Source organism: Micromesistius poutassou (genome assembly GCF_964030765.1).
Source record: "Micromesistius poutassou genome assembly, chromosome: 22".
NCBI classification, from domain to species: Eukaryota; Metazoa; Chordata; class Actinopteri; order Gadiformes; family Gadidae; genus Micromesistius; species Micromesistius poutassou.
The window spans coordinates 8,493,643-8,513,198 of NC_140292.1; the positions used below are offsets into that span (position 1 = coordinate 8,493,643).

General features: G+C 43.2%; 1 protein-coding gene across 1 annotated transcript; it reads left to right on the plus strand.

The window, feature by feature from the left end:
* The first annotated feature begins 1,548 nt into the window (after positions 1-1,548).
* Positions 1,549-15,865, plus strand: camkk2 (calcium/calmodulin-dependent protein kinase kinase 2). Its single transcript, XM_084486133.1, has 16 exons — positions 1,549-1,869; positions 2,898-3,221; positions 4,811-4,858; positions 6,599-6,652; positions 7,082-7,133; positions 7,500-7,630; positions 8,488-8,524; positions 8,742-8,763; positions 8,904-8,992; positions 9,764-9,963; positions 10,269-10,322; positions 10,698-10,771; positions 11,352-11,439; positions 11,579-11,710; positions 12,398-12,501; positions 12,959-15,865. Exons 1-16 carry the CDS (start codon positions 1,621-1,623, stop codon positions 13,023-13,025), a joined length of 1,725 nt encoding a protein of 574 aa, XP_084342259.1. The 5' UTR covers positions 1,549-1,620; the 3' UTR covers positions 13,026-15,865.
* The last annotated feature ends 3,691 nt before the right edge of the window (positions 15,866-19,556 follow it).

Sequence of the window (19,556 nt, forward strand, 5' to 3'; positions counted from 1 at the left end):
CAGGGAGCCAGTGGAGGTCACTGAAATGGAGAGTCACATCTCTCTCTCTCTCTCTCTCTCTCTCTCTCTCTCTCTCTCTCTCTCTCTCTCTCTCTCTCTCTCTCTCTCTCTCTCTCTCTCTCTCGACTCACTTATTGATCACAGTGGCTTAGGCTAGTGATAAGACATGAAGGCATGTTATCTGGATTCTACATAATGATAGCAAACATTGGCTATTGCAGTAGCATTACCGTACATTGATGTTGAAGAGATAGTTGCTAAGTTACATCGAGGAAACTTTGCTGTAGCCTACATCAAAGGGCATCTTCTTTAAAAAAAATTTTTTTATTATTATAATTGCAGTTTGGCACAATACAGAGTTCTTGTGGATTTGTAGTTTTTCTCACTTAAATGACCTTGAGTGTTTTGAATCCCTATTCAAACTGTGAATTGAAAACGGTTGTGAAATCAGAATGGAAAAATTGACTTTTCTTAACAGGCAGGAACGGTTGTCATAACTACCTCCGGAGGTGATATACGCTACATTCGATTCAATACAATCTACAAATTCCGATTGGTTGTTGTTCAAAATTCTGATGTGGCAATATGTTGGCATCCAGTGATGTTTGGGGTTTTTCTTTTTTTTTGCACTTTGTTTGCACTTTGCTTATGTTGGCCTTTTGTTTAAAAGATTCATTTCAGATGCATATTATCATAGGCAATAAAGTTAATTACATATTCAAAATGTGCCTAATGCTATTCATTTCCCAGGAACATACATATGGTATAATTGTTACATATACCTTTTTGAAAATAAGAAAATGAAGGAAAATTCTTTGTAGCAATTGTGACATTACTGCCTAAAGAAACTAAGGTATGGAAGTGTTCTTGAGATCTAGCTTTTCTTGTCAACAATGATGCACGGTAGTCTCACAAATCAGACTTAAGGACTGCTGGATCCGAGATTATGGGCTAGGCGACTTTGGACTAATCAGCAACAGCGTTCTCTGTGGGCTTTAGATAAAATAAGAGCTGCCGTAGGTGTATTTCCCACGCTTGGCCTTGTCATTCTGTATTTAACTGGAGCCACCATGTTCTTGTTTCTCTCTCTCTCTCTCTCTCTCTCTCTCTCTATCTATCTATCTATCTATCTATCTATCTATCTATCTATCTATCTATCTATCTATCTATCTATCTATCTATCTATCTATCTATCTATCTATCTATCTATCTATCTATCTATCTATCTATCTATCTATCTATCTATCTATCTATCTATCTATCTCTCTCTCTCTCTCTCTCTCTCTCTCTCTCTCTCTCTCTCTCGCTCTCGCTCTCTCTGGAAACGTCCTTCAGGAAACTATGTGAATACATTGATTAAGAATTGTGGAGATTGTAATTAACCAGGTTGTATAACACACATTACAAGCAGAACCGTTTCTTGTTTAACAAATACACTTCTCATGTAGCCATTGAATTCACATTCACATGCAACACACATGCCTGTGTAGAATCCCATTTGAATACAAAGCAAGCTGTTAATTCATCGGATCTCCCATTTGCATCAGCTCCTTCGCCCTGTCCCCCGAGGCCGCCCTGCTGATGGAGCAGAGCTTCCACACCTCGGGCTAACGAAGCACCATGTTCCCCTGCCGCACGTCCTCCTGGTCTTCCACCCAGCGCCCGGTGCCCTGCGGCCCCAGCCAGCCCCCTCCACCCGCCCAGCAGACCCCGACTCAGCCCCTGCCTGACCTGCTGTGCAGCTGCCCGGCGCCCGCCCTGACCAGTGTGCTCTCCGGCTCTCCGTCCCACCCCGACCCCATGGAGTCCCTGATCGTCATCACGGAGTACGAGCCCAGCCTGCCGGACCCCCATGCCGAGGACGAGGAGGTGAGATGGGGAGGGACTCAATGGAGTACCATCGTTTTCTGGTGCTGCTTTCTAGACTTATTCTAGACTTAACTAGACTTATTTTGAAAATAAATATTTAAGGATACAATGTTGTAGTGTTTGGGATTGTGCCTCAATTTGTTTGTTTATTGAACTACTCGCAGGGGAGGAAAGACTGATGAAGGATGGGATCCCATTTGTTGTTGGCTCTTGAAATGCTTCATCTTTCACGTCATGTTGTCGTAGTTAAATTATTAAATATTGTTTTTCTTCCAAAGATTCTGCAAACGATTTCCCCAGACTAGTTTTCCAGCATCCCTTTCAATCAAAAAACGGGGGCTACAGAGGCTACAGTATTTAACCTTTGCTATTTTGTCTGAAGTCATTGTCTTGACAACCCTGACAAGATATGATATGATATTAAATCTAGAGGGAAAGGTTTTGCCCTCAGCATTCTTACACTTTCTCAGCAGCTGTGAGGTTGTGCGTAACTCTCTGCCGTTTGTCTTTTGGGGTCGTGAACAATTGTCATGCCTTGATACAGAAATGATAATATAAAATGTGTGGATTATGTCTTCAACTGTTTGACATATAGCACTGTGGCTGTAGCTGTGGCTTTAGGAATATATTAACTTGTTATTTAAGCTTACTCATTTTACCAGTGCTGATAGAAAGAGAGAAACGATAGTCATGCATGTGCAAACAGCATTGCATGTCATTAGCTTCAGGCTTAATCAAAAGACACTGATGTATAAGATGGATAAGAACCAATCAACACACACACGTTTGGAAACACTAATAACAGATGTTGCTACGCGTAGTTACAACATCTGCTGTTATTGACATTGAATAATTTACATTATTACCATTTGAATGCCAAAAATCAAACCATTACAGCAATAACCTGATCTTTTAAACCGATCTGTATGTTATATCTGTGATATATTAGCAAAATGTCAGCTAGTTGTATGAGCTGATGGGATCCCTCATTCATAATGTGGCGTTGTATTCTCTGTGTTCCCCCCAAGGTGGAGGACATGGACAGCTCTGAGACCCCGGACCCCGCCCGGCCGCTGCTGGCCCCTGACTCCTGCGACCTCCTGCTGTCCCACAGCGTCGGGGGGGCCCTGCTGGCCGCACCCCCGAGGGGACGGCTCAACCTGTCGGACAGGAAGCTGTCCCTCCAGGAGCGCTCGCAGACCGCCATCTCCCCCTGCGGCTCCCCGGGCCTCGACGGGCGCTACATCTACCCCTCGCTGCCCTACTCCCCCGTCACCTCCCCCCACTCCTCCCCGCGGCTCCCCCGCCGGCCCACCGTGGAGTCGCACCGCGTCTCCATCACCGACCTCCAGGTACGCCGGCGCTACCTGGACCACACACAATAACCATCTCACGCCTTGTAGTGTTACAATGACACCATCCCTGGCTCCTACGCGCACCGCGCTGAAGTCTTTTAGTACGGGAGGGGAGCCAGACCTTATCTGCAGAAGCAACTGAAACATGAGCTTGCGAGAGAAGTCATACCATGGTTTCGATTTTTTTAAATAGACAACAGTCCATTTGGACCTATCCACATACTTTAAAAAGAGCGCTCAATTGTTATGGTTGAACATTACGCTCCTATTAGCACGTGGCATTTGGAGGGCAGAGTTTCCCACTCTTGATGAGCATCAAGAAGCAGACTGTCTCCTCAGGTCTCCAGGGTTAAAAGCAGCTGACCCACCATAAAGCAAACCATGAAGAAGAATCATCTCATATACATTATTTACAAAAGTACCCTGTGTCCATTGTTTCAGTAACATGTAGTACCACTAAAATTATAAATAATAACAATAATAGTTATTATTATAAGTTCCTATCTTATTTTTCTCTTCTTCTTTTTCAGCTTATTTTAAGCAAATCTGATAGGAAGGCAGTGAGATGTGACTGATAGATCTGTCATATCATGTCATATTCGGCAGTTAGGCTTAGGGTTAGCTCCTCAAACAGCTGGTAGCTCTTCATCTAACCAGCCGGCAGGCGGTAAAATTATCCATCAGGATGTTTTTTTTATGTGTTTGCTCTTTGCCGGACGCTTGCTACGATGCTGTCCAGTCTTAAGATTAGCACGCTACGTTTTACCGTTCAACGTCTGCTTCTAAATCTAAATGTCACTTTCCAAACCTTTACCAAACCTCTAAGCCTGCCATCTAATTATTTTGCTTGGTTATATATTTATATATATATATATATGACATTCAATCTGTGATAAATAAGAAATCTTATCTCAGCCGAAAAAAGTTTAATTTATGAATAGATGGAAGTACCCCACGGACCATGAAATACATATACCCCTCAGTAACATCATTAGAGGTTGTATTGCTCTCGTTAAGTCTCTTAAGTCTCTGCATAAGCCAACTGATATTTAGGAAACATTCTGGCAGCACTGCAAGCAAATCAAGCATAATATTACACAGTTGAATGAAAACCGCATTAATTAATTGGTGTGTGGGTATGTGTGAGCTGTCTGGCTTCCAAGAGTGCTGTTGCAAAACAAAACCATATCTAAATCCTCAAATACTCAGCATGTTAGAGAGCTATGATGAACACATTTGATTCGTGTGCTGGTTTTTTTTAATCTCATCACCCGAGAAGCACTTTTGTGTCTGTGGTTTGGGTGATCTTGGGTGATCTGCTGTCATCTTTTTCGGAATTAACAAACATTTGTTATCCACCTCGGCATTAGCCTTTAGCGCTGAAGGCTAATGCCGAGGTGAATAACATTATGGTATAACAATGCTAATGCTAAAAGGGATGACAATGTGAAAGGCTAATGGGAAAAAGGATAAAAATGCTAAAAGATAATGCTAAAAAAGATAACAATGATAATGCTGGAAAGAATATTAATGGTGCATTGCACATTTTAAATGTGATTTCTTCCCATGATTTCTTTCCTGCCAAGGACTGTGTGCAACTCAACCAGTACAAGCTGAAAGATGAGATCGGAAAGGTACCCTCATACAACACACACACACACACCGACTATACCCACATGTACACACACACACACACACACACACACACACACACACACACACACACACACACACACATGCATGTGCTCAAAAATACACACACACTGACTATGCACACACACGCACACACACACACACACACACACACACACTAGGGCTGTCAATGAATATTCTAAATTTGAATATATATTCAAATAGTTTTTAAAAACAGACATTCAAAGGTGAAAATTAATATTAAAATGTGGAAAAACACAACACACGCGGCGCAGCTGTCTGCTTTGCGAGTGGGTGCACTGCACTTCAATTAATGTTATATTTGAGTCAGGACCTTAAATTGCTTGCACAAAACTCTTGATCAGCACTCAGCATTCGTTTATTGTTGTTGTTTATTTAAACCAGTAGAGAGTGAGGGGGAGCGGGAGAGAGAGAGAGAAAAAGAGAGCGAGTGAGCGAGCAAGAGCGAGGTCTACGGTCTTATTTTTGTGTAGGTAATATATTATCAAATATGTTTAAACTTAAATAAACTACCTATACAAGTAGTTATGTCTCGTTGTATTAGTTTGTCCTGTTATTGACGTAATGTGCGTCATTGACATAATGCGCAAATATAGATATTCAAATAGTTCGAATATATGTGTTTTTTTTAGAGGGAATATTCAAACGTCATTTTTGAGCAATTTTGACAGCCCTAACACACACACACACACACACACAGTGTGCACCATGGATGGGCCTCAGTGTCTCTGGTTTGGTTCCTGCCCTCATTTCCCAGGGTCTTTATAAGCCACCCGGACGTGATGGCAGAGCTGGAAGCAGGACGAGAGCCTGTAAAAATAGATGTCTCCAAGGTGTTCATCAGGCTGGCTGTGTGCGTGCGTCCGTGCATGAGGAGAGAGAGAGAGAGAGAGAGAGAGAGAGAGAGAGAGAGAGAGAGAGAGAGAGAGAGAGAGAGAGAGAGAGAGAGAGAGAGAGAGAGAGAGAGAGAGAGAGAGAGAGAGAGAGAGAGAGGAGAGAGAGAGAGAGAGAGAGAGAAGAGAGAGAGAGAGAGAGAGAGAGAGACTAACTCTAACTCTTACTGCTCAAATTCAGCTTTTTCCAGTTATGGTTCCATGAGGTCATGCAAAGTGTGAGTGAAAAGAATAAATCGTCTAAATGGGAGAAATTGAAATTGTCAAGTACAAGAAGTCAGCTACTTCTGGCTAAAAACGCTTTTACAGAGTGTTAGTTTTCTATTGGCTGCAGACCCTAGCTCGAGAGAGTGTGACGTTGGTTTTGACAGCGGCCCTCCAATGTTCACCTAGGGAACCCAAGGTATCAGTTTTTCCTAAACTTTTACGACAATTCTGATTTTTTTCCCCCTCCCTCACTCCCTCACTCACCTGGCTCCTCCTCTTCATGTGCGGCTAATGGTTCATGATCCTAGAGGTGTTTCTGCATCCAAAATGCAGCAGCATCCTCCTCCCACAAGCACACCGGGTCGGGTTTCCTCTCTGCCCATTTTGGTCTGATTTGTTGTTTGTCTATCTTTCCGAAGTGTCCTGTATGTGTGGGAAGAGAGTCTGAATTCACGTTCTCTCATGAGCTGGAAATCACCACAGATATTCTGCCTTCATATCAGCTCAGGATAGTGAAGGAGCCTGTGTGTGTGTGGGTGTTTTCTTTTTTTGAGTGTGTGTACTTGGATGTGAACATCTTTGGTTCTTCTTCTCTAATAGGGTTCCTATGGTGTTGTCAAGCTGGCCTACAACGAAGATGACAACACGTACTATGTGAGTCAGCCTCTCTCACACATTATGGATGTGTACAACGTGTTAATTGTGCATGCAGTTCCTATTCCGATAGCTCATTAAGTCAAGCTTTTCAGTCTATTGTCTCTGTATCTACTGCCACCAATTTTAACAGCACAGGATTAAGCAGACAATAATATAGCCGATATACTCCATGCTGTAAGGCCCAAGATACACTCAGGAGCTGAGCATAAACTATCAAACAGAAAGTTGAATTACCATTATACAGTATGATTTTCCCTTATTTTGTATGTAATGGGCCAAAACACTGCAAAGCATCTAGTACTTTTGTTGTAGGAAATTGTTCAGAAAACAATATTATCCGTACATATAGGGCATCTAACGTCGCTGTATCAAAGCCTATTTTAATCTGTATTTTTGTGTTTGCACCACTTGCCCTCCGCTCTGTAGGCGATGAAAGTGCTTTCCAAGAAGAAGCTGATGAGACAGGCCGGGTTCCCACGTAAGTCCTGAGCCAGAGGCAGATGGTTAACGCACTAGACAGGAAGGATGCTCCTCTGATGCATGAAGCCCCCCTCTCCTGTCCCCTCTTCTCCCCGCTCCCCTCCTGTCCTCTCTACTTTCGTCTCCTCTCCTGTCCTGTCCTGCCCTGTCCTGTCCTCTCCTCTCTTATCTTCTGTCCTCCTCTCCTCCCCGCTCCTCCCCACTCCTCTCCTCTCCTCTCCTCTCCTCTCCTCTCCTCTCCTCTCCTCCCCTCTCCTCTCCTCTCCTCTCCTCATTTTCTTTCCCCCTCCCCACTCCTCTCCTCTCCTCTCCTCATTTGCTGTCCTCCTCTCCTCTCATCCTCCTCTCTTCTCCATCCCAACAGGAAGACCTCCGCCGCGAGGAGCTAAAATCCCTGAGGGAACACCTCAACCCAAAGGACCCCTGGAGAGGGTATACCAGGAGATTGCCATCCTTAAAAAGCTGGACCACCCTAACGTGGTCAAGCTAGTGGAGGTGAGGTTAAAAAGAAGTCTGTACTATTGTCTGTTGTACGTCCTGGCACTTAATGAACGCACTTAATGCACGTTGTATTCATTGACTGTACTTAATTGTGTAGCATCTGCAGCAGATAGCTATCACTGCTGTATACAAGGAATGGGGTTAGCCTGGCAATTGTCAGTACTTGCACTTGGTTCTATGAACATCTTTACTGTACCGACCGCGATATATTGTTTCACTTCTTATGACAAATGTACTTATTGTAAGTCGCCTTGGATAAAAGTGTCTGCTAAATGTAAATGTAGATGTATTTGGGCGTACTTGTTAGTAGCATAAATGAACAGGGCCCCGTGTCTTATTATTTTGCAGCTCAAAATGTAATATATCGATAATATAATATAACGAGCGAAAAATATTCAGAAAGACATATAGTGTTCCCATGGTTATGACATAAGGATACAGAAGAAGGGAAATTTAATTAAATGTGTTGTTAATCAACACTGACTTAAGAGCACACTTCATATGCAGATGTAGTAGTTGAGAGTTTCCCTGTAGAGGTTGTAGAGGCCAGCCTGAACCACCTCAAACAGCTCACTTACCAGAGAGACTGCAGAGAGTGTGGTGGAACAAACAGTGAAGATATACATCAACAATCAAGGATGTTAATGTTCGAATCCCGGATACCAGATTGTGTGTGTGTGTGTGTGTGTGTGTGTGTGTGTGTGTGTGTGTGTGTGTGTGTGTGTGTGTGTGTGTGTGTGTGTGTGTGTGTGTGTGTGTGTGTGTGTGTGTGTGTGTGTGTGTGTGTGTGTTTGTTAATGAATGGCAGAGAGATATTTCCACTCAGTACTTCTGGTTTGTTTTCCTCCCAGGTTTTGGATGACCCCGGTGAGGACCATCTGTACATGGGTAATTTGAACACGCTCGCACACACACACACACACACACACACACACACACACACACACACACACACACACACACACACACACACACACACACACACACACACACACACACACAAGAAAATCACTATTACACATAGATCTCTTCACAGCTTTTGGAAGTAATGGATATTGGGTGCCTTGGTGAAGTGATGTTAAGACCATGTTCTGTTCTTTTACAGTGTTTGAGCTGGTGAAGAAAGGGTAGGTGCTCTTATTACACCCATGGTCAAGTTCGATATACGATCCACCTCCAGTAAATAAAACATTGTGTGTGTGTGTGTATCTGATTGTGTGTGTGTGTGTGTGCGTGCGTGCGTGCGTGCGTGTGTGTGTGCTTCCAGGGCTGTGATGGAAGTTCCGGCTGAAAAGCCTTTCAACGAGGACCAAGCCCGCTTCTACTTCAAGGACCTTCTCCGGGGAATGGAGTTCCGTGAGTTCAATCTCCTGTCTTCTCCACACACACACACACACACACACACACACACACACACACACACACACACACACACACACACACACACTCAAACTCTAAGCGTTCTCACTAGTGACACTAGTGATTTTACATCTGTAGTTGAAGGATAAATCACGGGCTGCACTGTCTACTGTCTTGCCGACAACTAGCTGCTCTGTTATTGAAAAGTAATAAAATAATAAGCCGTCTCCAGGGAGACTGGCGCCATTGGGTTTCATAGATTAAAGTCTATTTTTAGTCAAATCAGATGCAATGACCGATGTCAGCGCATGCTGTTCCCCGTGCGGAGGGAAACCACATTATGCTCCAAGCCCTCCTCCTGTTATCATACTATCATACCTGTTCATATGCTACACACGCTATGTCTCCACCTGTTTACTGTGGTGGCAGGCGGGGATCAGGAGTCCCTGTCCACTAGGCCGCTGCAGCAAACCTGGAGGATGCATTGTTCCGTATTGTTTTTAGTATTTTGTTCTTGCAAGCGCATCCACAATTGTCCACGATGGTATTTTAAACCGCTTTAACCAGCAAAAATGCATTTTTATAAAATAAAAAAGTGTATATATATATATATATATATATATATATATATAGCGGCTAGCCTATATATATGTGTCAAAATAATATATATATATTTAATATACATTTCTACAATACTATATGTATATAATATAATAATGTGATATATTATTACATAATAATATATTATATTTATATCTGCATCGGCAGTGCATTACCAGAAGATCATCCATCGCGACATCAAGCCCTCCAACCTGCTGGTGGGGGAAGACGGCCACATCAAGATCGCTGACTTCGGGGTCAGTAACCAGTTTGAGGGGGCTGACGCTCTGCTGACCAGCACGGTGGGGACCCCCGCCTTCCTCGCCCCCGAGACCCTGTCGGAGACCAGAAAGAACTTCTCCGGCAAGGTAGATATGTGGCCGAGTCGCTGGCGCCCCCTAGTGGTGGTGTTGTGGATTGCAGGGTGCGGCATGCAAAAACGATGAATGAAGTTTTGGATAGGTAGCAGACATTTTTAACGCTTTGACCGTGATTTACGTTTCAAAATGTAGTTAAAGCCCCACATGTACGATTTCTTCCTATCTAGATGTAAACCGATATGTAAAAACATTTATAGAAATCGATATGAATCCTCCACTTAAATAATTTGCGTTACATGAAATGACTATTGTTAATGCAAATGTTTTTCCTCCCTCATTAATGCATAATGAAGGCCCTGGACATCTGGGCCATGGGAGTGACTCTTTATTGTTTCCTCTTTGGAGTGGTAAGTCGGAACCCGGTTCACACGTTCACTTCATCTATCTTGTGAATTATGTATCACTTATATGCCAATTCTTAAATTCACATTATAAATCTTGACAAAAAAATTATTTTCAATGAGAGCACCACCATGAAACAAAACATTTGAGGAAAGTTATACTATGAACTCAAATAAATATCAATGTTACTTTCATATTTTATTTTTAAAGCCTGAACTGATTAAAGCTGCAATTAGCAATCGTTTCTCATCGCTACGAATCCTACCGCATGACAACCGGGAGACTCAATCAAACCACAAGTGAATCAAAACAAAGTGGGCTGAGCAAAAATGGCTGACAGCAACTTAAAAAACAACAATTCCTATTCATTCTCTTCCCAGTGTCCATTCATGGACGAGCGCATCCTGAGTCTCCACCAGAAGATCAAGAGCCAGCCGGTGGAGCTTCCACCACAGTGAGTGCTCAGAGCGCCCGGGGAATTGATGTCCCGTGAGATTTGTGTAGACTTAACCACACGCGTGACATTTCTGTAGACCTTCCCATGCGTGTGAGCTCCCACCGGAAGAGATCCACTAGAATATGTATCTGGCTATGACCCTCCTCTCCCAGCTGCATATTTCCATACGTAGATTGAAGCAACACGTTGTTACTGAACCAAACCAAACACTCAAACCAAAGCGAGGACACAATATGCTGGAGTGGTTATTCCATTATGCGACAGGGAACATTTCTGTCCGATTGAGTTTCGTCAGAACGGCGTCTGGTGACAAAGTTTAGAAATGTGCTAAAAGTAAATTTTGGAATGATTTTACGGAAGCGTATTTCGGAAAAATACAATTTTACAGCCTATGCAGGCAAGGCAATGTTACCCCCGTGGGATACACACGTAGCTAAATCAGTATGCAGTGTCGGTTCCCAGTAAGGCCATTAAAGCCTTAAAACATAGACGTCAACGACGTTTCATGCCTTCAGTGGTTTGAAGTTTAAGGTAACTCGGGCTGCGTTTTGGTTTTCCATTTGTCTTTCCCTGTCAGCACTGAGATATCGGAGGACGTGAAGGACCTGCTCCTGAAGATGCTGGACAAGAACCCGGAATCCAGGATCTCCGTTCCTCAGATCAAGGTTCTCCCTCTCTCTCTCTCTCTCTCTCTCACTCCCAGCTGCTTTGCTATGGGTTGGGCTGTGGGCTGTCTTTGCACGGCACGGTGAACCTCTGCAGGGCCCATCAGTAGAGCGTGTGTGTGTGTGTGTGTGTGTCCAGGTGCACCCGTGGGTGACCAGGCACGGCACAGAGCCCCTCCCTCTGGACGACGACCACTGCTGCCTGCTGATCGAGGTGACGGAGGAGGAGGTGGAGAACTCGGTGAAGCACATCCCCAGTCTGGCCACGGTGGTGAGTCCTCCACTGAACCACGTCGTTTGTGTGCCTGAGTCTTCTGCTTGTCCTCTGTCACGGGTGGACTGAGATGTTTGGGGGCGGGGCTGAAAGAGTTATTGTAGGACGGTAAATCTCCGCCTTCCAACCGATCGGCTGCTGCTGCGTGACGTCATCGTGACATCACAACGCCACAACACTGCGTCGTCACGACATCACAATAAATAACAGACCTTACGACTTGCATCTGTCAATGATGACTCACAACCTCAATGTTTACAGCATGGCCGGGTGGGAGTGGTGTGTAGCTGTATACATGGAGCTCATGCAGCCATACATTTATGACTATGGACCCACATAGACACTAAACTGGAGTTTAAATGTGTAAATCTAACAGGGGCGGGCTTTCCCAACTCCCAACAGTTCTGGTCTCGTCTCGTTTTACCCTTTTGCTTCTGAAACGTGAAGCCCTGGCATTGCTGTTTACAACAAAAAAACACACAAACATCAGTGAGGACATGTATTAGAATCATGTGCAGCTGAAACCGTGTTATTACCCTCAACCACAGCAGATCTTCGCTCGCTGTCATCTGAAGGATTTGAAAGGATGAATGCATGAAGACAGTCCACCATGTGTAACAGGGCTGCCGTAGCTGGAGGTGTAACGACCTGCTGGTGCTGCTTGTGTCTCCGTGTCGCCCTCAGATCCTGGTGCGGACCATGCTGAGGAAGCGCTCCTTCGGGAACCCCTTCGACTGGGGCCGCAGGGAGGACCGCGGGAGCCAGCCCGCCCCGGGCCCCGTGCTGTCGTAAGGAGATCCCCCGTCAGACAGAGCTCAATCACAGATAACCAATCATGGATCATTGATCATTTATAATTGATCATTCACACTTTCTTTACTCTTTACTCACTTTCTTTGGATGTCTCTATCAGAGGTTTCATGGCTCTAGCTGTTTGCTGGACCTGGCGGTAATATGGTCTCTAACCCTGCTCCCAATCTGCCTGTAAAGCTTTGATACAAAATGTGTCAAGGCAGGCATATCACAGTATGTGACAAGGCCCAGGAAACCTGATTTCCCCAGGGTTCTGTGGAGCTGTAGTTTCCCTGTGATTGTTTGATCGATTGATAATTGGTCACACACCGATGTGACCATTTTTCAATCGTTTTTTACTGCTTGCTCTGAGATTGCGCTGAGAAATAGCAACCTGGCAAGTAACCATAACGACACTACACCAAACCCCCTTTACTCGTGTTTGTCTCCTAGGAAACAGGAGGATGGTGTGATGAGTATGGACCTGCCCTTCGTAGGCCAGGACGTGGCTCTCTCCTGAGGCTCTGAGGAGGCGTGTCCCCCTCCCTGCCAGCAGACGACAACACCACCCAGCATCCCCTTTTTTCTTCACGTTCACCAACCCACGGAACGGCTCCTCTTTGGGCTGGAGCGTGCCATACCACAGCAGAAGGGGCGATGCGAGATTCACAGTAGCAGTTAACAGTTGGAAACAAGTGTGGGACCGATATTCCTTAAAAGGAAGGGTTTGAGGTTGGATTCCCATTTTGTCTTTTGGAGGAATTCCGATGAGGAAGTTGTGGCCCTCTTCTCTCTGCTCTCTGCTCTCCCTCCTCTCTTCCTCTCTTCCTCTCTCCTCACTGCATGCCTCTGTAGTCCCGCCCCCGGTTGGTATCAGCGGTCCTGTGGTCGTGTTTGTATTGTAGATCCGCACCACTCGTGGATGGCTCCATTTCGTGATCTTTAACCTCATACGCCGCCCTCTGTGGTGTTTTAGTGGATTTCTTTTACAGCTAAGGAGTAGGAGAACTACAGCAACCACACAAAACTCTTCCCGTTGTAACGAAAGACTGAGCCCAGGTTCACTGACAGTGATTGTCCGATCCACAGTCTCCTACTGATTGCCATTCTGGCCAGGTTTTGTGACATATATATATATATATATATATATATGTTGAGGGAGGTGTGAAGGGATTGTACAGTTTATTTAATTTAAGTGATGGTAGGCCACCCTTTACTCTAGTATTAACTGAACGTTTATAGTTACCGAATTACCGATTTAATATTTAACGAGTTAATATTTTTCGATGATCTTCTTAATAAGCTTGTTGAAGACTCTTCAAAATAATAACATGGATTTATTTATTGTCTAAATTTGACTAAATACTAAAGACTTTGCTAATCACCATGGCAGCATTGCATACCAAGTAAGATTCCCCTTTCCTCTAAAGTCATGAGTTCTGATTAACCCGACTTAAAACCACCTCAACACAAATGTCCAATTATGTGATTCACTTGCAAAATAATTAAAGGGTTATCATCTACAATTCAGAATTAACATCAAATTATAAAAAAATATGTAATTTGCAAACGCAACCAACACGCAAGATTCGTATTTTTGTTTAGAAATTCTGGTGCTAAAGTTGAGTCAAGGAATTTTGCGTCATCTGCAGCCAAACGTCACCTGTCATGAATCCTACAGTAACAGTCAACTGTTACTGACGTTTAGTGCCAAGCTAAGCACTAGCACGTCATGCCAATACACACACGGGCCGGTGATTGTTTTGCCATTTGACTGAGCTTGACTCAGTCTGTGTGCTGTGGCATGATGTGAGATCGGGTTGGAAGGCACATGTTGGTTCTGTACTGTGTTTGATGTAGGCAGTATTTGATGCCAGTGGTATTAAGATGAGGAGGGTATAGCGACCGCTGTGTATATTACATCACGGACAGCTATCAAAAGCTGCTCTTCCTTTTAAATGATGCTGCAAAGGAAGGAAAAGGGAAAAATATTTCACTGCTTTCTATCTTGTGTTTTGAAAGACGTGTTTTCGTTATGTAATATGTAAATGACGGATGTTTTTAAACAAACCAAAAGAAAAGACATCAAAGTATGTTCAACTGTATTTTGTAAAGAGTAGTAACTTTTAAGACCTTTAATCTATTAAACCCTTTTTTAAATGTATTTCGTAAACAGTTGGCCTGACTCCAATATAGATTTTGAGAAGGCCTTTGTGAAGCTGCAGAACCTTTTGTAAAAAATAATAATAATCTATGCATGACATCTCTAGTAATGTTAAAATAATCAAAATCTAGTATGAATACACTCTGCAATTATTTCCAACTGGATAAATCTGTTGACCATCATCAGTTTTATTGATTGAGCCCTACATCTGTTAAATCTCATTCAGTCAATTGTTTTGATTCATCATTTATCTTATTTTTTCTGTAAGAACACCATCACATTATTTATTTGTACTATGACATGCATTTATACAGCGAATGCTTCCACACATTGGCCATGTCAGCACTTTAGCGGACTAGCTGGGATGTTGTCCCTTGTCTCGTTGCCTGTCACTCTTTACTTTACGTTTTGTGTGTTTTTTTTAAATATTACTATGCATTTTATGAACTGTCTCTTTCTCTGTACGGTACGAGTGTGTGCCCTGTAGACCTGCCATATAAACGAATGTGCACAGTCAGAGGAGAGGCTGATGTGCACTGTCAAGACCAATTCAAATGTATTTTTTGTTCAACATTTTATTTGAAGCATCGACTAAACACCGCAGTATTAACGAGCTACCGTGATAAAGAATGATTATTTTTGTTAACATTGCATTTTCTGAGGCGTTTTAAGGTCTCGGTCACAAAGAGTTAAAGGATTATGGTATTTTGTTGAGAAACTCAATAAGTCGCAATGTTACCACAAATAAGCCGTGATTTATCCAAAAATATTCTGCAAAACTGTCCATGTTATAATAAAAAGGCTACCTCAGTTGACATATATACATATGTAAAAAACTTTTACGTTAAAGCTAAAGTTTGCATCCTGTGCTCTTCTGTTCATGGGGACGAATTTAAAAAGACAAGATTGCTCCGGTGGGTCCGTCCATTTTGGCCCCAACCAACACCAACATTGGGCAAGTGTGCCATATCTGTTACAGCAAACTGTAATTGTATTGTTTAAGACTACCTACGTTACCTTTAGCTTATCTCCCCATGCACTCGTTGAAGACACGGGCAGGTTCAATGGTCACCTGTGATGTGAGCATGATTTTGCATTCTGTTGAACTATTGTTATGGATTTCAGTGAAAGATTTGGGGTCTTTTTTCCCCGAATGCATGCCAACATACTGATTACATTTGGACTCTAATAGCATGCTTAAGAGATCCTTAGTTAAAGGACATCATCAATTATTATACTATACATACTGTATCTGGTTCACTATTTGAATAAAATACAATTGCCTTTCTGTAATGTTTTATGTGAATGCTATTTCATTATTCCAATTGCAGTAAATGGTTGCCAGAGTCCTTAAGTTCTGTGTTATTATGTTTTGAAATAGTTTTGATTGGCAACCACAATTATTTTAGACAAAAACATCAAACTTATCAAATATTTAACCTTAAGATGCTCTTAAATATATTATGAGTATTGCCTAATGCAAGATTTAGGCCTATTTAAAAACATTATCATTTTACTTCACGGCTTGTATGGCATATAGGCTACTGAGCAGATTCCAAAATTGTATTTGTATGTACGATACATGCTACGTATGCACCATAGTTCTAGTAAATAAACAGTAACAACTTTTTAACAGAGTTTGTAGTTTATTCTGAGCATTTGTGTTCGTTTTAATGGTAGCCTACATTTCGACAGATTGGGACACAACGTCTTGCTGTTGAGTAAAAACGTGTGTCTCAAAACAGTTAGTTGTTTTCTCCCTGGGGAGCCATCAGTCCCCTACACTATATGGGACACCCTGAGTGGTTAAAGGTGCCATGACATGCCACCAGTAGTGGTGTGATTAGACGTTACAAGACGTTACATCTAGGTGGACACGCACACCTGTGATGTCTTCAGGGGCTGATTTCCAAAACGGCTTGTAACGGCTAATCACACGTGGCATGTAATGGCACCTTTAAGTGTACCTTGGTGTTGTTGTAATACTCTGCATGGCCACCGAGTGACGCTGACGTCAAAAGATTGTAGAATTAGGGTTTATTTTAGGAAGATGCTATTTTAATGTAGGTTGTTACCTAAGACTGTAAGCACTTGATTTCAACCCCGGAATCAGATGTCTAACCATTAATTAGCCTATGGGTTAACGCAATAAGCATATGCCTTTATGAATACAGGTATTGATTTTACATTTTTATTTTTAATCAACTTGATTATCTTAACTCTATTCAGCTGGATGCTTTCTTTTTGCCTGAAGCGAAATACAAATAAAAGCTATGGTGCTTAACAAACACGGTCGGCACTCAATGTAAGTTCTTCGTAATCAAATCAATCGATTAACGAGCAATTCTGGCATTGATTCGACGAACAACCAAATAATTTCCTTTTATTTTGAATACCCATTGCATCCCTCTTGTAGGACCGAACCGGCTGAATCCTTAAATTACATGCGATAGATCCACCCCGCCGCCGCCCCTCACTGTAGTGGGCTGAAACCAGCAGTCGCTGGTCTAGTTTATTGATGACATCATCCCACAGCTCGTTCTCACACTGTGGCCCCTGGCGGTCTGCTGTCTCCCACTGCCGTTGTTATCCAATCTCAGTGGTTTTCGATGCGTTATGGGCTCCTCCACCATGTGTGGCTCCTCCGATTCTGTGCATGACATGGGAATAATGTTATGATGTTGATAATGACAAGAAGAAGAATAGAGAGCTTTATTTGATGTGTGAATCTCAAAGTGCCAACAGAACATTGCAGCAGTTTCCTCAACAATGCATGTCCTCTTTTTGTGTCTCAGTTTTTTTCTGGAGCTGTCCTTTGTCAACAAGGCACCAACATTGGCCCATATTTGTACTTATACTTACTTATTTTTCCAACACAGATCAAAACAACATAGCACAGCATCATACTAAAGCATACTAAATATAGCATATCCCATAGTGAGCTGAGGAGCCCAGCACTGAGGAATGAGTATGCTTGATTTACAAAATGAATGAATATTCTATGAATATGAAAATAGTACATTGAGGCAACTCTCACTTATCTAGCTGACGTGATGAAATTGGGGGCTATTGCAATTTATTGTGGTTTAAAAACCCACCACAGACAATTGCACTTATCTCTCTCCTTCTTCTTCTACTCATCTGCATTTCACACCACCACACGGGGCTCACCCAACCAGCTGCATCTTCTCTCTCTCTCTCTCTCTCTCTCTCTCTCTCTCTCTCTCTCTCTCTCTCTCTCTCTCTCTCTCTCTCTCTCTCTCTCTCTCTCTCTCTCTCTCTCTCTCTCTCTCTCACACACACACACACACACACACACACACACTTTACTTGAGAAGGTCTATGAAGGGGTGGGGTGTGTGTTAGTATTCACACTGATGTCATTGGTGGGCAGGGTGGACAGAGGTCCAAGCATCAGTGTGTGGTGCACCAACTCCAATTACCCCCCTCACCCCGTACAGTACGAGGTAATGGGGTCGTGGTGGTTGATCATGGGGTGGTCATGCTGGTTAATAATAGGGGTCGTGGTGGTTGATCATTGGGAGGTGGAGCCAGTTGATCATGGGGAGGTCGTGTGTGTGTGTGTGTGTGTGTGTGTGTGTGTGTGTGTGTGTGTGTGTGTGTGTGTGTGTGTGTGTGTGTGTGTGTGTGTGTGTGTGTGTGTGTGTGTGTGTGTGTGTGTGTGTGCGTACGTGCGTGCGTGCATACGTTCGCGTGCATCCATGTGTGCGTGTGTCTGTGTGGACAACCTCAGAGCATCAAAGAAACAACCGGTTCCAACAGGCTTTGAAACCAGGCGACGTGATTTGTTTGCCAAGGTCAAGGCAAAGCCGAAATTGGCTGGGTTTAAAACAGCGCGCCGCGGTGTTCACGTCGTGAGGCGCGCTGCCTGTGAAGCGGTGGTTCGGAGGTGACTACAGGTGTTGATATACAACCGCTGCAAGCCTCACACACCGGGGGGAACGTGAAAGGAAGCAGAGTCAGCAGATCGCGTGTTGAAGTGCTGATCGTAGTCAGAGCCCCTTAAGGCAGAGGTTAATTGTTTACTTATAGAAAATCTGCTGTGAGCGGCGCAGGTTTTCAAGGGGGGGGAGGGGGGGTAAAAAAATATGCACACAAACCAAAGAAAACATATTTCATCAGCAGTCCTAAAAGTGTGAGTGTGAGCTGCACGGGGAGCTTTTCTGGCATTCAGGGTCAGGAGGTAACGGGGGCTCGGGTGTTTTGACCCAAAAATAATTAGGCCTACAATAGCCCTCGAAAATAAAAGCAGCGGTCACTTATTTTGGTTATTCAGTGTTTGCGATGCGTGTGCGGATTTTTCTTCTTCATTGGTGTCAGAGAATATTAACATGCAACATAGAAAAAACAGGTATTTTCACACATTTTATAACATTTCCCTCGGAATTATCCAAGAGGTCCCCAAATCACGCACACTCTCTGTCATGAAAATCTACACTGCCTAGTTATTTGACTTATCCAGAGCTATTTACAGTGAAATCAGTTGCGCTCATGGACAGGTATGAGTTGGACATCTTGCACATGGTTGTTATATGCGGACTGTGCTGTTGCAATATGGCCCGTGAAGACACAAGGGGGCCCCAAGCTTCCATTTCAGCCTTTTTTTGCATTATTATGTTTTGTTTTATTAATTAAAATAACCAGTCTCCCTTGGTAGTTGAGTGACTGGAAAGTTGAGTGAAAGCATCTAAAGCAAAGGCAAAAAAAGTACATTCACGTAGGCTATATATAAGCTGTGAACTATTAACTGTATAGCAATGAACTTTATCTATATATATTTATAAATGCCAACATTTTAAATAAACATTGGATCTCATCTGATTCGGATCTCACACATATGGTAGATGTTATAATGCAGATTCAGAT

What these genes read in the sequence shown, in the direction of transcription:
- camkk2 (XM_084486133.1), top strand. Translation starts at nt 1,621, where the DNA reads ATGTTCCCCTGCCGCACGTCCTCCTGGTCTTCCACCCAGCGCCCGGTG. An exon ending in TCTCCGGGGAATGGAGTTCC is followed by an intron (nt 8,993 to 9,763) that starts GTGAGTTCAATC and finishes CTGCATCGGCAG; the next exon opens with TGCATTACCAGAAGATCATC. An exon ending in TCCCCAGTCTGGCCACGGTG is followed by an intron (nt 11,711 to 12,397) that starts GTGAGTCCTCCA and finishes TGTCGCCCTCAG; the next exon opens with ATCCTGGTGCGGACCATGCT.